Below are 17,198 nucleotides of genomic sequence, written 5' to 3'. Positions count from 1 at the left end.
GCCCCTTCTTTTCCCGAGCCACCAAACTCTTGAGCATTATGGGGGCACATGAGATGTTCCACTTAGCACACATTTTCAAGAATATTTTATCACCTACTACCAACAGCCTCAGGGTAAATAAATGTGATTAAGTCAAAATAGATGTTAATGATTGAAAACCACAGAATGTGTATCTTTCTTCAAGAGATTATGCATTTTAAAAGACAATGCCTGGGAAGGTACTATCTTAAGTCAAAAAATGAATTTCAGCAACTGAAATTTAAATATTATAGCAAAACTGGGGGATGGTAGTTTGGAAGGCAGGCTCTTGGTAAACACAGACAGGACTGCTCAGTCCACCTACACGCTACTACCTGCCTCTTATTTATTAGACCCTGCTCTCTGTGGCTGACAACACCTGAACTTATGCAACATGCCTTACTGAAAATTTGATACAAAAAAAGGGACTCCTCAGTGGGCTCAATTTCCCCTCCCCTCAAATCCAAACTGGCCTGTGAAGCTCTGGCCAGTAGAGTGCAGTGGAAGTGCCACGTGAACAGGACTGGCAGCTTCCATTCCCTCGGAGCCCTGAGCTGTCATGGAGAGGGACAGGGACACAGCTGTGTGCGACCTTGCAGCCATCCCACCAACATGCCAGGAACATGGGTGAAGCCACCTTGGACCTTTCAGTCCAGCCCAGCCTCTGGCCGAATATTGCCAAGCCCAGGCCATGCCACACGGCGCAGAACCGCCTACTTGAGCCTGAGCTACGGTCAAAATCCATGACTTTATTTAATAAAGGAAAAGAAGAATCACAACAGAATTCCTTCTAAGGATAACCCACAAGTCTGTATTAAATGAGAACTAAGAGACACAGAAAAAGAGATGTTGAGTTGTAGTGTCTGCTGGCCTGCCTAGGATAAGGATCTTCGTGTCTTTCCTTCTTCTTCACCCCCATTATGGCACTTTCTTTCTTTGTTCAAAACTGTGAACCAAGAGGCAGGCATCATACCCCCACTGCATTTTGTCTCTAGAACTCTGATCAGTATATACACTACTTAGTCTTTCTACCATGACCACCTGGACAAGGATGGAAGTGTAAACGGCAACTGCTCACCAAAGAAGAGAGCTTCTGTTAAGGACACGTTATATTTGTTGTTACCTTTCTGTGCAATTAGACAAAATTCTTCTTGAAGCTTTGTATAATCCGTTGAACTTTCCAGAGGGTCGGTGAGGTGGCTAGGAGGAGTCTGAAATTCGATATCTGCACAAAGGTTGGGGTTGGAGGAGTGCAAGCGGACCGGTGACATGGTAGCACTGAAAGGGACCTGAAAGGGGACAGCACAAATTAGGAAAGAGCAACAGTACATCGGTCCACATTCTCGTACATAGGAAAAATCGCGTCCCTCTTCAAAATACTAAGTTCCTTTGTAATGACACACCCAGAGACACTCAGTACGCGTTTAGTTGGCAGGTGGCTGGGGTGGGAAGGAGTCTCACTTCTGAGAGTAGATTTAGTACTGCCGTGGACTCATTGGTTTTTCCCTGTTACAGGAAGAGATGACTACAGAAGGACAGGAAGGAAAGGCAGAATCCCAGATAAGCTTCAGCTCTGAACGCACAGTGGGATCTAAAAAATCACTGGCAGGAAACAGTAGCTGGAACTCTTACAAAGTCTGGGTACTTGTGTCAAGGACTTTTTATGCTCACTTGTTTCTGAGCCTGGAGCAGGAGCCTACCAAACAGGTAAAAAATGCAAGAAAGATTTACTTACTCAGTGGCCATCAGATAAAACATAAACAAGTTTAACAGTAAATATAATCATGCTTTAAAGAGACTCAATTAAATTTGAAATTGATTTATTAAAATACATTGGTAAATGAAATATATATGATATAAATTACTGTCGTTGACCTTTGTATGTTACATACAACACTGTCACACATACAAACATGGCTTATGAAATGGCCAATATTGAAAAGCATTAAGTAAAAAAAGTCATATTACTATAGATTTTCCCAAATGGCTAGAGGTACTTCCTTGCCCACACTGGATCTGGGCTAGGCTTGTGATGGGTGGGGGCAAAGCACCATTCCCTCTCCTTCTAGAAGGTTACACCTGACCATTATAAATGACATCAGCCAAACATTCTTGGAAAATGAGAATACCAATTCTATTGTAAATCATATTACCAATAACCTCCCCGAATTCCTACTGCACAGATGTTCCTTCACTTATCTTCAAGAATCACTCTTGGATTCCTCCACAAGCTGAATTTTATATAAATTAAGGGCTAATTCACACTTCCCAGCTAACAGAAAATGCGCTGTCTGATGTAGATGTATATCAGAACCACCCCCCCCCCCCATTTTGCTAGAGCCTTTAACTTCCTGACAGAAGAAGAGAGAGTGAGGGGGGGAGGGGTGAGGAGGGAGGAAGGGAGATAGAGAGACAGAGACAGGGAGGGAGGGAGAGAGAGAGAGAGAGAGAGAGAGAGAACAGGCAAAGGAGCATGTACTTGTGTACTGAGGATACACAGGATAGATGGAGGAGATGGAGAGAACCAACAAATCTAGGAGTTTGTGGACCTGGGTGAGGGCAGCTGAGATGGGAGGGGGTCCCATGGATTTATATTGCTACCATTTTTGGCAGTGGCAAGGAGTTATTATCAGAACCACTCCCCCCCCCCCCCATTTTGCTAGAGCCTTTAACTTCCTGACAGAAGAAGAGAGAGTGAGGGGGGAGGGGTGAGGAGGGAGGAAGGGAGATAGAGAGACAGAGACAGGGAGAGAGAGAGAGAGAGAGAGAGAGAACAGGCAAAGGAGCATGTACTTGTGTACTGAGGATACACAGGATAGATGGAGGAGGGAGGGAGACAGAGAGACAGAGACAGGGAGAGAGAGAGAGAGAGAACAGGCAAAGGAGCATGTACTTGTGTACTGAGGATACACAGGATAGATGGAGGAGGGAGGGAGACAGAGAGACAGAGACAGGGAGAGAGAGAGAGAGAGAGAACAGGCAAAGGAGCATGTACTTGTGTACTGAGGATACACAGGATAGATGGAGGAGATGGAGAGAACCAACAAAACTGCAGTTTGTGGACCTGGGTGAGGGCAGCTGAGATGGGAGGGGGTCCCATGGATTTATATTGCTACCATTTTTGGCAGTGGCAAGGAGTTATTATCTCAAAAGATATCCAAGGCTTACTGGGGAAGGCCGTGAGCATGAAGCTTTCTCCCTAAATTCGGCTAAGCTGAGCATGCTACTATATGATATCCAAGGCGTCTGGTATCTGGAGTTTCCAAGTAACTCTGGTCCTCCACTGGGACCTTGGCTACACTGAACTGGGACATGTCAACAACTTGTTTGTCTGGTCAGGATCAGAATTTGTGGCTATTCCAGAGGAGACACACAAAAGTGGCAGAGAAACCAACTGAGAAAACTAAGTCCTTGGGTTTAATGATGTGCTAGAATCCTGTCCAGGTAACCCTGTGATAATAATGACTGAGGTCTTTTGGGGATGCCTATAAAGGATGTGGAAGAATATTTGAGGGATATTGAGATAAAGGGAACATCCGACCTTAACTGTGGTGATGCTAAATCTAGACAGAGCAGTGAGTCCTCAGCCTTTGGGGAGGGACACAGAGAATCCATGGGAAGGTTAGTGGAGATTAGGAAGTCGTGGGGAGAAACAGAGACTTGAGGAAATGGGTAGATCAGGGAGTGTGCAGATTTAAGGATTTGATATGGTTTCCAGACACAAAGACCTAGAAGAGCATAAAAAGAAATGGTGGGTGTCCGATAATGGGGAATGTAATGTGTTGAGGATCATGGAAAAGGGTTTTGTCTGCACTCAGATGCCCTCAACACTCCAAGGACTGGCATGAAGTAGAAAAGGAGGCAGGGAGGCTGGGGGAAGCCACGATGCAGTAGAGGCCCAGACATTCCAGTGAGGACCCAGACTTGTCCCTGAGATAATGGCCTGTCTACTAAAAGTTGGAATCAGGTGCCAAGAAGAAAAACACATGTTACACATTTATTTTTTGAACATAACGAAGTTTAAATTGGCAATTAAAACAGTAAAACTGATCTTGTATATAACCCACAGGGAAAGGGACTTGGAATGCTCCATTCAAACTGCAATCAGACAGTTCCCTGGGCAATTGAACCCAGTTTTTATATACTTCTGACTGAAAATGTTTATATTGCTACCATTTTTGTTAAAAGAGGCATATGGATCATTTTAATTGAAGAATTCATGAAATGAAATTGAGAATACAAATTGAGGTGTATTAATCTAACTCTCATTGAATGCCTCTTCAGCATTCAATTCGAGTTCTTTACTCAGTTTTTTGTTCATCAATTTGGGTATGAAAAAAAATTTAAGTGATAGCTAGGTCTTCTGTCTGTGATGGCTCGGGTGGGAGCTGTCTACGGTTCTCACTCTTCGCGCTCGAGAATCCTCAATGTTGGATGTAGCCTTTACACCCTGCTCAGGAACGAAGTCCAAGGCTTCCCCGAAATCCTGTGCCAGGGAGGAAGACTGATCTTGGAATATTCTGGGGCTAACAACTGCAGTTTGGAATGAGGATGTTAGGAGGTGCTTTTAACACCTGTCTACGAAGAAGTTAAAAGAGAAAAATGGATTGACAGTGGAACTGTGGCACTGAAATTTAGCAATGGTAAACATGAGTGAGAAAGGGAACACGTAACAGCAGATCTAAGGGAGATACTGAGCAGATACAAGGTATGGAGCCAATGTGAAAAGTCTCCCACTGTACTTCCTCTGTGTTGTGTGTATAGGGGTCCTCGTGTAGAGAACTCATTGCATTGGGACCCTCGGTGTTCTTCCACGGGGGAGGGGCTGGTGTGTTTCATTTTCTCACCCCCCATTCTGTTGGGTCTGGTTGATGTTACAAGTGAGCCATTTTGGGTGCTAGTGCTAAGAATCCACGAGAATAAATCTCTGAAACTTCTCCTTTGGGTGCACTGTTTTTTGGGAGCAATCTTAGCTGCCCCAGATATTTGAGTGGGTCTCCTCCTCACTGAAAGAAAATAAGTAACTAGGAGTCATTTGCAATAATTCTAGGTAAAAGGCACCGAGCTGGATAGGATAGGTTCAAAATGTATGGGATAACTTAGTGTTGGGAAGAGGGAAGGCGAGGAATTAAGAGGAACCCTGCACCAAGAGAAATAGGGCAGCTGAGTCACCAGTGTCAGGTCACTTGAGATATGAATGAGGGGGTGAGGGGGCCAAGGGGGCAAGCTGAAGGTCCGCTAGATGGTATCATGCTTTGCTATGGAGTTCAAGCTACAAATCCTAAAGGGCTTAGAGCAACTATTCCCTCTAGTTATTTCTGAATACATTACTAAATTTTGCCAACTTTTCTCATTAGATGCTTGGAATTATTGGAAGTTACTCTCAACTTCTGTGGTCACTGCTACCCTGGGAGGTGGGAATTAATACTTTCCTATTTTAAAAGCTTTTTCTTTTCTACTTCCCATTAAAATATATATATAAAATAAATATATACTTAATAAATATTTAATAATAAATATATAAAAATATATAAATATATATATAAAACTATTCTATCCAAATAGGTTCTAATTCCAGTTTTATTATATTCACTCTATGTATCTGCAATTAAAAAAATGAACACAGTAGAAACACAACGCTTCCCTGAATGTCTTCTCAGAAGTACATTATTTAAGGAAACATAGGTATTTTCACAGAAGGACTGACCTTTCCTTTCGATCCTGAGATACTGTTCTCTGATAATCATCTGGATTTCCGAATTTTATAAATGAAAGATTAAGAACTATTTAACTAATTTTACATGTATCTATTAGCATAATCTGTTACCATGTCTGTGTCCTATATTATGCATACATGCATAAGGTAAACACTAATCATGATATGAATTTCATGAATTTGTTCAAATGTTCACAAAACCGTGAGTTTAAGAATCAATTCCCTTAATAAACTCTAAGCCACTAGTTCATTTCATAATCAAAAGCAATTCTCTCTCTCAAAAAATCCAGCTAAGCAGTGAGATATAAAGGGTCAGTTATGAATCAAAAGTAGAAAACCAACAATCCTCTCATGAGTATCCATTCTCTTACAATGCAACCAAAACCTTTTCATTCTAGTCTTCAAGTATATTCCACCCTGAGCAAGAGCAAGACTATTGTTAATTCAGAAAATACTATAATAGCCAAAAAAACTAACATCCATGATTGCTATGAACTTAGTATTCTATATTTTAAAAAGCTGACAGGATGACATGATTAAGCAAATCGTATGATTTGCTTTTATCCAGCAAAGGATTCTTGTGTTTACATATTGTATTTCCTATTCTGCATGCACCATTCACTATTCTAAACAGCTTCAAGTCAATTTAAAATTTTGGTTATTTGCTTTATGTGTTTCAGTACTTGCTCTACCCTCCTAATAAACCTTAGATACATATTAAACGCCATCTAACTTGGTGGTTTTCGCCTTTCCACACTATATAGTTTCTGATTTTCAGCTCAATATTCTTTCCAGAAAATTTTCCCTTGCTAGGTGTAGTTTGGGTAGCCATTTAGAGATGACATCAAAATTCACCTTTTCTTACCCTCTCTTTTCTTTATTCTCACATCCTTTTCAAATAGTCACAATGCTACAAAAAAAAAGCACAGTTTTTGTCTGTAGTAACATGACTTTTCTTAGAAAAACAGAAATCAGTTAGCAGAGGTTCCAATATCAGTATGACAAAAACAAACAAACAAAAAATAACAATATCATTTTAGGACATTCCACACCATAGAGAGCCGTACTCAGTTTCGCCACCTTGGATTTACATCTTATACCGCCAGGAGAAGAACTGGATTAGGTGGTCAGTTTTCCATTGCAAACACGAATACCCGTATGCGACACCTGCCATGCAGAGACAGCCACAGAACATGCGAAAGCTATGCCAGCACAGGAGGGGGCTACGATCGATGCCACGGCACAAAGACGGCACCACGGGAACGGGGGGGAGGCGCCACTTGGACCCAGCTGCTCATTCTTATTAAACGTCCACTTGAGATTGAAATCCACTCACTGTTGTAGCCACGGCTGCCGCTAGCCTCTGCCTGCGCCGAGTGGTGCTGAATTGGCCCTTCGCAGATGGCCCTTCCTGATAGTGAATGAGAGAAAAGGAGGGGGGGGAGAGGACAGGATGTGGGAGGATGAAAGATAATCAGACAACGAAAAGGGAGAGTTTTTAAGTGGAGTTGACTTTTCCCTAAATCGCAGCATTGAAAAGTATTCAAAGGGACATTCACGCTGGGAGAAATGGTCACTGTTCTCACTGCAGAACCCCCAGACACTTAACGTCTAGTTGCTGAGTATGACCCCACCCCAAAAGGAAATGGGAAGTTATGAACCGATGAACAGCTTGTGATTTTAAGGTAAAATAAACGTGCATATCGTTTTCTTCATGTGATATGAAATCAAAGGCATTTAATCAATGGAAGCAAAGATAAAGATAAGTACAGGAAAAAACTATTAAATAATGTACAAAGGCTAAAACAAACAAGTTGTAATGGGAGTCTCCCATTAGCCAGGCAGAATTTTTTTCTTTCTGGCTCGGAGGAAAGGTACAAGGGGAAGGGTCCCAGGAATCTAAAACGTCCCATTTATTCCCCTAGTAGAAAGCTCTCTGAGACTCAACATTGGGAATGGTGTTGGGATTTTCCGGTTGAAGAATTTTCCAAGGAGGAAGCCCGTTGCATAGCATAGGAGAAAAAGCATTCAATGTCCTCTGTGTTGGGACAATGCCTGCAAAAATCAACTAGGGAAACCTGAAGGCAGAAGTTTCATGTAATGATGTGCACCTATGCAAAAACCAGCAGACGAAGCTGAGAACTTTCTTTTTTGTCTCTTTTTGGTGGACAGGATCATGGGATAATGATATTTCCTTCTAACTACTCAAGTTTACATCTGTCCGTGTGACAGACCCTCACCCTTCATGGTTGTGAATGATAAATTCAATTCCAATGAACTGAGACATACTTAGGGTCCCTAACAGTGCAGATTAAGCAAAAGCAGCATACTGCTTTCGTCTTTTTGGAACAATAGAAAAATATTTTAAATTCCTACAACTCCAATTCTCTTCAAAGTTTCCCCATTACATTTCTCTTCCGTGCTCATAAGTCTTCTGCATGCATGATGTAAATGTTTATTGAACACATCCATCCATATAAAATGTGTTTCCCACAAAAAAGTTTTCTATACAAAATCCCTTCATGCTTAATGTAGTAAGTGAAAGGAGAAAGAACTTCTTTTTGCCCTGCAGTATAATGTGAGCATCTGTGAGACCTAGGACAGCTACCCGTGAACGATACCTGACCACGTATCTGCTACTCCCTGCTTCCTGCTCTTCCTCATTCGCTCTGACAACTAGGGAGCTAGTATTAATTTGTGCTGTTAGTCATGTAGGAAACCTAGTAGCTCTCTCATTCATAGCACCGTTTAACAATCCTTCCCTTCTTGCCCTCCTCTACCTCATTGGAAACACAGTCAAACGGTTACTGTGTAATAAGGATAAGGAGAGTTTTATTAGAACCAGAAATCTGAAGTTTGGGAGAAAGTCCTTTTTTTCTAAAAGATTACCTCCAGAGAGCTTTCTAGGACAGATGTCTTCAATGAATTACACAAAGGATTTCTCATATTTCTATGAGATATGGCCATGCAGGTCTAAAATGTAACCTTCCTATTCGAACCAATAGCACAATCGAACCCATGTTACGAATAAGATATCAAGCATACAGTATAACATGTTCTTCATTTCTACTCTCCTGAGGTCAATTTTTTTAAATGTTCCATTTTATAATTATTTCAAAATAACTACTGCAGCCTGCTGGACGCAACGTTCGGTGCATAATGTCATTAAGAACAGCAGCAGCAGCATAACCACCACGACCACCGGGCAGTCTGGGCTCCTCCACAGACAGCTGGTGTAACTCCAAGTTACCGACAACAGAGGGGCCGAACCGTGAGCCGCTCGCTACACAGCCTCTCAGGTTGGCTGCAACAATGGCACAGAGAAGGTGGCTCAAATAGGAGATGATTATGGGCTCAAAACCAATACTTGGCGCCATCTGCTGGGTCTCCTATGGTCAAGGAGGGAAAAACCTGTGTACTGGGGTGGGAGAACGTAGGGGGCATGTTAAATCCACTAAATAAAAATAAATGCCATGCCTCTCTGTAAGGAAAATATCGATGTGTAAAGAAAGACATTTATATTGGTCATAGGCATCCCTGGCTGATTTTATGGATCCCCCAGCCAAGTGTGCATTTTGGAGAAATTTTCAAGTAGCTTCCCACTATAAAGAAGGAGCATCCTAAGGGCTCCGAGAAGGCCTGTTGGTTTGGGTGAGCAGAAAAGGTGCAGGGATAATACCAAATTCTGAAGGATTCACCCTACCTTACGTTCTGTTTTACCAGTCTAAGTGCAAGCAGGGTTTCTCTGGGAGTAATAAAGAATTCACTGCCACCCCCAGGTCTACTGATTTCCACTTGGAGTTAGAACTAAATCTCTTACTTTCAAAAGTTTAAAGTTTTCTTAGAGTGTGGGGATGAGATGATTTCAATTTTCCTCAAAAATAATTAAACTAGTATCATAAGGGCCATACTGTTACTCTTTGGCAAAATAAAAACAAAGCAAACCAGCATAAATAAAAACTTAAAAACACACAACCCAAATATGTGGCAGAAGCATGAATGAAAAATATTTTCCTGCTTTTTGAACAATTTCTTCTGATGACTCAAAAAATCTTCAAAAACTCTCCTCACACAGAAAAGCATGGACTAGAAGGGCTATTCAGACCTGCACTCTTGTTTCCTCTGGAAAAAACTGAGTGGCATGGGGGCCACGGTGGGCCTTGGAGCCCCAGCAGGCCAGCCAGGGGCACTGTGCTCACATCCTCTGAGGACCAGCCAGCCTGGTGGAGACAATAGCTGTGAATGGCAATCTGTTCAGGGGCATACCTTCTAAAACTGAGACTGAAAGACTATCTGCCTACAAATGTGGATGTTCTTATGACGTTGGCCACCTGCAATTATTTTTTATAATGATTCTTTTTTCTTGGCTATGATTACCATAGATATCATGTTTAAAAGAGTCCCCACAAAACTAGACAATCATATGTCCAAAGCAATTGAAAATGCCAAAAGCACTTTCAGGTAAATTTTTTGTGAAGTCATTTGGCACATTTGTCTCTATAGTATTAATGTTCTGAATAGAACACACCAAAAAAACCATACCTATTGAAGGACCACTATAAATTGTGTTCATAGAATACAGATATTCTAACCAGAAAAACATGCATCTTTAGTGCTTATGAAAACTTATTTTCAAATATACCAGGTTAGCAAGCAAAGCAACAAAGAGTTTGTTATTTACACATTCAGAATTACAACACAAAGAATATCAATATAATCAGAATTAAAGAATTATTATTTATTCAGAAAACACCAAAGAGTTCTGGAAAATAGTTCCCTTTACCTTTGTATTAGAATATAAGTTGATTTATAGTGTAATACAAAGAAAAGCAAAATCCTAAGTCTGATTTTGATTATGCAGGGCAAGAGTTTTGTTTTGTTTTGTTTTGTTTTATAATATATAGCTAGGATCAGAATAGTAAACATTCTTGTTTAAAAATCTGAAAGTAATATGATTTATGACATAAGAGGTTTTAGGCACTTACCATATTTCATATCATTACAATGCACTAACATAAGATGCTCTTCCTTTAAAGATTTAAAATTATTCATTTCAAATAAACAACTTATCTATTATAAATTTCAAGTACATTTATCATGAATCATCAAGCCTTTTATGATTGATTTTAAAAGTGATTGTCGATGGCCAAACGATATCTGTTTGGAAGAATCATAGAATTTTAGAGTTGAAAGGGATTTCAGAGATCATTAGATTAACTCCATCACTTTACCTAGGAGCAAATGGAAGCCTAGATAATTTAACAGAAATGCGCAAGATTACACTGCCAGAAAATCACAGTTGATTAGACTAGAACCTGAGTTTGTTGAGGTCAATCTTTTGCAGCCCTCATCCCTTTTTATTGACATATAAAATTTTGAACAAAGCTAATACATGAAAGGCTCTTTTAAGATGTAGTACATATAAATGAGTGCTCATTACAGCACACCAGATTTTTAGCCTGATTTTTTGTTGAATTATATTTTAATGGTTCAAAGGTGGCAAATGAGAATGAAAATGCCATTTTGTAGTCATATTAAATAATTTTTACCTTTCTTTTAAATGATTTTTACTTATTCCAGAGTAAGAAGACTTCCCACTAATTTAGATAGTGCAACCCAGTCTGTAAAACACTGGCTTTAAAGCAGGTCAGCTACTTTAGGTTTCTTAACCTCTATGGACTGATATATAAAGACTACTATCTTAAAAGCATATAAAAATATGAATGAAGGAAAAGTAAAGTTTGTACCTGCAGTTGTATTTTTGTATCTTTGCTGACACTTTTTGTTCTCCATCGTCTTGTGACCCGCTTGTCTTTCTTTGAAATATCTACACAGTTAGCCTACATTACACAAATAGTTAAAAGCAACAAAGTATTATTAAGTTCACACACATGATACAGATAGAGACAAAGAGCACAGCAGTTAGTCAAGAATCGCTGTTGGCCACCTAAAGCAAACCAGCCAGGGGAGAAAGTCATATCTGACGCACAGTGGGCATTAAAAGCAGAAATAACTTAATCATGAAATATATTTGTCTGCTATACAAAAGGAAAACAGGATTAGAGATCTTTAGCATTTTTTTTTTCTATATAAAAAGATGGCAGTGGGGCTCCTGGGTGGCTCAGTGGGTTGAGCAACCGACTCTTGATTTCAGCTCAGATCATGATCTCAGCGTGGTGAGATGGAGCCCTGGGACAGGCTCTGTGCTCAGCAGGGAATCTGCTTGAGATTCTCTCTCTCCCTCTCCCTCTGCCCCTCCACCCACTCGCACGCAGGTGCTTTCTCTCTCTCTCTCTCTCTCTCTCTCAAATAAACAAGTCTTTAAAAAAAAAGATGGCAGTAATTCTGAGAGTATCTAAGTTATATCTTCAAAGCTATCATTTCTAATGCAATACACCCATGGAAGAATAATTCAGATATTTATTTCTATTAGTTTGTACTTAAATGTAAAATATTTCAAAATAGACATTTTAACACAATGACACCAAGAATTCAAAAATATTAAGAATAACTCCAGAACATAAACTAATCTGTGTTGTAGTTACTTCCCTTTAAATGTTATCTTATATATTCATAAAACAATCCAGTAAAAATTCTGTGTTAACGTCTTAAAGTCCTCTTGGTAATATTTACCTGCATATCAGTAAAGTTAGGTGCTGACTGAGTTCTCTGAAGTATTTCCAAATTCTGTAGGAGTTTGCTAAGTTCCACAAGGTTTGACTGGCAGTGTGCAAGGTCTAAGAAAAATCAGAAATAAAAATAGATCAGAACTGGGCAGGGTGGGGCAGCGATGGTAATAAAAGATGATCCAAATTGTGGCAAGTGTGATTAGGGAGATCCGTGTTTATATAAATGACGGTGGCAAGTGTGATTAGGGAGATCCGTGTTTATATAAATGACGGTGGCAAGTGTGATTAGGGAGATCCGTGTTTATATAAATGACGGTACTGGCAAACGAAACAAAACACACCCTTCTCTGGTTTAGAAACTTAAAAGCACTGATGATGATGATGATGATGATGATTTGTAGAATTACAGGGTCACATTTTAATTCCTGAATTTTACAGTTCAGCATGAATATCACCACATGTATACAAATGGTGTAAAACAAGCACAGTGGTATTTTTAATACAAAATAAACTTCTACTTTATGGAAAAACTATACTTCATATCTACACAGATAGCCCATCTTTTCCAAACAATAGCCCAAATTAAAATTAACTACAAAGTCTCTAAAACAGGGGAAACTGCTTCAGTTTAAGCTATTCCAGGAGTAACAGACCCATAACACATTACAAGCGTGATCTGAAGACCGTAGCTGGGATTCCTGCTTTTATTATGGTTTTTTTTTTTTTTCTGAAAAAAGCACTGATTATTAAATGAGTTTAAAGCCTACTTACCAATTAACAGCTAGCTATTACAATCTCAGTGACATTTTGTGTTCTCACTTTCCTGTTCAGGTGGCCCTTGTCACATAGGAAGCACACTCAAGGAACCTGCAACTGTTCTTTGGTTTTATTCTTAGGAACCTGTCCACCTACTCCTAAAATAGTTTACAGGGTGGATGCCTAGAATTTGGATGGAGTTAAAGTCAAGTTCAGGAAAACAAGATGGAATGCAAAGTCAGGCAGACATATTCACCTATGATCTCGATCACTAACAATGTTGCAATGAATGGTTTCTTTAAAATCTATGAGGGATGGGGCCCTTAGGTGGCTCAATTGGTTAAAGGGCTGCTTTGGGCTCAGGTCATGATCCTGGGGTCCTGGGATGAAGCCCTGTGTCAGGCTCTGTGCTCAGCAGGGAGTCTGCTTTTGGATTCTCTCTCCCCCTCTCCTTCTGCCCCTCCCCCTGCTCATGCTATCTCTCTCTCAAATCAATCAATCAATCAATCAATCAACCTTTAAATATGGCTAAAGATACATAGGTAGTTGCATTTGGGGGATTTTTGACTTTTTGACTTTTTTGTTGGATATAGAAACAGAGGAGTAATGGCTACAAGGGTCTTTCCAGGACTCCCAGTCACTGCTCACTCTATGGAGAACAGGGTGGCAGCAATTTTAGAGTCAGGCCATACCCAGGTCTCCCCTCTTCTCTACAGTATCTGCCTCAGGATGGAGTCCGGGCGGGCTTTTAAGCACTACTGCTGTGCTTCCAAAAACTGCTGGCCATCGGTGGCCTTCACATTCCTTCAGAGAGGGAACCAGTGGAGGTGGGAGGAGAGTACTGATGAAGACGGCACCTGCCCCCACCCCCTCCACCTTCAGGGGAGGCCATGCCCTTGTGCCCCCATCCTCTTCCCTGAGGAAACAAAGTTATGTGGCTCAGGAGGGTAGAAAATACAGAGGACGAAAGGAAAGTTAGGAGGGAAGAAAGTAGTGCAAAGAAAGAAAGAAAAAAAAGAAAGTAATGCAAAGAAGGAAGGAGGGTTAGAGGGAAGAGGAGAAAGGAGATGGGCTAGAAAGGGCCTACCTTTTAATTTGCATGTTGTTGTTATTGTTATTATTATTTATTTTAGAGAGAGACAGCAGGCACGTGCATGATTGGGGGGTGGGGGGGCAGAGGGAAAGGGGGAGAGAGAATCTTAAGCAGGCTCCACACCTGACCTCTGAGATCATGACCTGAGCCAAAATCAAGTCAGCCACTTAGCGCACTGAGCCATGCAGGCGCCCCTTAATTTACATTTTAAAGAACAAAACTGTATCATAAGCACATGCTAATAGGAACCTTATTTCACATTATCCATGCATTGAGCCTTCTATCCGGTGACTATTACATTCATGCTTCCTAGTAAGTGTGACTCACGTACACAAATGGTCTATGCAGGTAGCACAGAATTCTGGAAACAGGCTTCAAACCATCACAACAATATCCAATCAGAACGGAAGGAGAACACTGTAAATGAACTCGTTCAAGGGCAAAAGACCTAAAGTTAAGAGTCAGGAGACAAGGACTGACTTTACATTTCCTGATGACAGTTATATATACCTCTCTGCCCTTCCTGGCTTAGAGTAGCAGCTGAGATGGTAGATGAGAAAATTGTGTGGGCATGGGTCACACCACGAGGACTCATGCTGCCAGGGCCTTCCGCTGGAGCAAGTCACACCGGTCCCCACCACTTCTCTTGCTTGAAATGTATAGGAGATGAAATCCTTGGCAGGACTTCGCTGCCTGCCTAAGCGTCTGGATGTACAGAGGATTATAAAGATTTGCCAAAGGCAACTAAAATATCTTAAAAAAAAAGAAATCTCAAGAATTTCTTTAAATTGAGATGAAATCTAGTTTTAGAAATGGGGAAAAAGGAAAGACTATGCCAAGAAAAACTGCTGAGATAGTTCACAATGGTGAACAGTTAAAAACTAACCTAGCAATTTATTTATTTTCCCATCATGCCCTATCTTGTTCCAAAAAGAAACGAGTCGTCCAACTGTGGAATGGTTAAATAAATTAAGGTATATCCAAAGTTATCCATTTATTATTTCATGTAGGTACCACTGATGGAAGATGCTGTGTACCCAGCATAGTTCTAAGTACAGGGATTATCGCAACCAAGTAAGATTCATGGAATTTACATACTGGCGGAAAAAAAAAAAAGCAAACACTTTGTATGTTAAACAATCACGTATCCATCTTCAATAGTGGCATACAGAACACTGTCTCCACGGGAGCCGAGCAATTCCCTTACATACTTGAGAAGATCTGGCCTGATATATGTTCAGATCCATGAATGGTTCACCACTTTGAGTATTAAAAGTATAAATCAGATATGCTATGAGTTCAAGAAGATGCTACATGAAACTTCTGAAATACAAACCTCAGTAGTGTGGACTCTCTATGAAATGATTAGGAGAGACCAAAGAAAAGTGTCGTGGGAGTTTGGAAAATAGAGTTATTGTGGTTTGAAGTCATCAGAACAAACTTAAAAGACACAGTGAAATCTCTTCTGGGTCTGGAGGATTGATGGAAAGGATTCAGCAAAAGCGCAAGGTGGAGAAGGGCAGAGAGGGAAAGAACCACCTATGCCAAAGCATGGACAAGGGAATGTGCGAGGATGTTCGGGAAACAGTAAATAAGTCCAGTGGGGCCAGTGGAAAGCAAGGTTGAAAGGGCAGGTGGCGCCTGAAAGCTGGAAGGCGGGTTCGAAATGCCTGGCTAAGTAGTTTGGGCTAAAGCCACAGAGTCCACAGAGAATCACATGAAGGGAATTTTGCATAAAAGCTATTTAAGAAAATATCAGTCTTGAGGGAGTAGCACCTAGTGGACAAAGAGCTGTTTAGTCAAACATCTCCCCCAGGGCAGCCGTGTAATCCTGGGCACATTCCTTAACCTGCATGCATTTCGCTTTCCTCACCTGCAAAGTGGGGAAGAGTAATACCCGTGCCTCGTGGCTGAGTGCAGCGGCCTGCTAACTGCTGGCCCAGGGCTGCAAACTCGGTCAGAACAGCAATTTCCCCCGAGCCTGTGAGAGATGGGGCCGCAGAGCAAGGGACCGAGGATGAGAACGCCAGCCAGGAGGCTGCCGACGCACCAGAGACTGGGCGCATGCTGGTCTGAGTTGGGAGGCAGACACTTGAGAGGAGGGCAGATGAGGGCATGGGGAGGGGTGGGTGTTTTCAGAGAAATAACAGAACTCTGTCGTGGCTGGGTGAACACAGCGGGAGGGTCAGAGATCCTCTGATGTCTTAGGGGTGGTTAGGACAGCAGCATTGACAAAAGCAGGGAAGCCCAGCAGCTGGGGTCACTTCAGGGAGGAGACAGAGGCTGGTTTCAGACAGGCTGGGGAGGCGGCCGGCGAGTGCAGACAGACAGGGCCAACCGCAAGGAGAGGCGTGGGAATGTAGCCCCGGCTGGATGCGGAGCTGAGATTGAGAGCCTTCAGCCTTTTTGAGAGGAATACGGTGCCTGTGCTCTGGAGTCAGACTGCCCACGCTTGAACTCCAGTTCCACTCTGCTAGCTGTGTGAACTTGGGACAGAGTGAGTTGATTGCCCTGTACCTAAGTTTTCTCACCTGCAAAATGGCTTTGAGAGAACCGAATGAGTTGCTGCATATAAAACAAGCACAAGAGTTCCTGTCGCATAGTGCCTGACACCTATTCGCTGCCCCTGCCACCGCCCTCCCCATCATCACCATCACCACTGTAATATCAAAACAGAGATTTCCCGAGTCGAAACTACGAGCACGCCTGTCATCTCCAAAGCGCAGAGCATCGTCATTAGAATCTAGTTGGCCTGGGTTAGCCCTCCAGCCTGCCAAGTATTTATGTGTAATATGAGCTAGTTATTTGACCTAAGTATCAGTGTGCCTGTCTTTAAAAATAGGGTTCATAATCCTGCCTGGTACTACTGGGAAGATTTACATAAAACCATGTACGTAAAGTGCTCAGTTCAGTGTCTGGCCCGTGGTGAGCACCCAGGCAACTACAGTCACTGTTAGCTGAAGCCGAAGGCGGAAGACTGAACCTT

General features: G+C 41.6%; 1 protein-coding gene across 11 annotated transcripts in view; it reads right to left on the bottom strand.

Annotated features, from left to right (window-relative positions):
- The window catches only part of OSBPL6 (oxysterol binding protein like 6), a 200,840-nt gene that overhangs the window by 36,010 nt on the left and 147,632 nt on the right, over positions 1–17,198 (bottom strand). For 7 of the 11 annotated variants that reach the window (XM_087861747.1, XM_045806187.2, XM_087861749.1 and 4 more), the window contains 4 exons: positions 12,368–12,471; positions 11,482–11,574; positions 7,071–7,145; positions 1,142–1,307 (listed from right to left, as the gene is read on the bottom strand). In XM_087861747.1, coding sequence (XP_087717873.1) covers positions 1,142–1,307; positions 7,071–7,145; positions 11,482–11,574; positions 12,368–12,471 — 438 coding nt within the window. The remainder of the gene's footprint in view (positions 1–1,141; positions 1,308–7,070; positions 7,146–11,481; positions 11,575–12,367; positions 12,472–17,198) is intronic. The other 4 variants (XM_087861754.1, XM_087861769.1, XM_087861756.1 and 1 more) reach the window with 3 other exon arrangements.

Source organism: Ursus americanus, chromosome 1, assembly GCF_024610735.1.
Source record: "Ursus americanus isolate L20-20 chromosome 1, mUrsAme1.1.p, whole genome shotgun sequence".
Classification (NCBI taxonomy): Eukaryota; Metazoa; Chordata; class Mammalia; order Carnivora; family Ursidae; genus Ursus; species Ursus americanus.
Note: the sequence above shows the minus strand (reverse complement) of the source record. Positions and strands in the feature narration are given on the sequence as shown.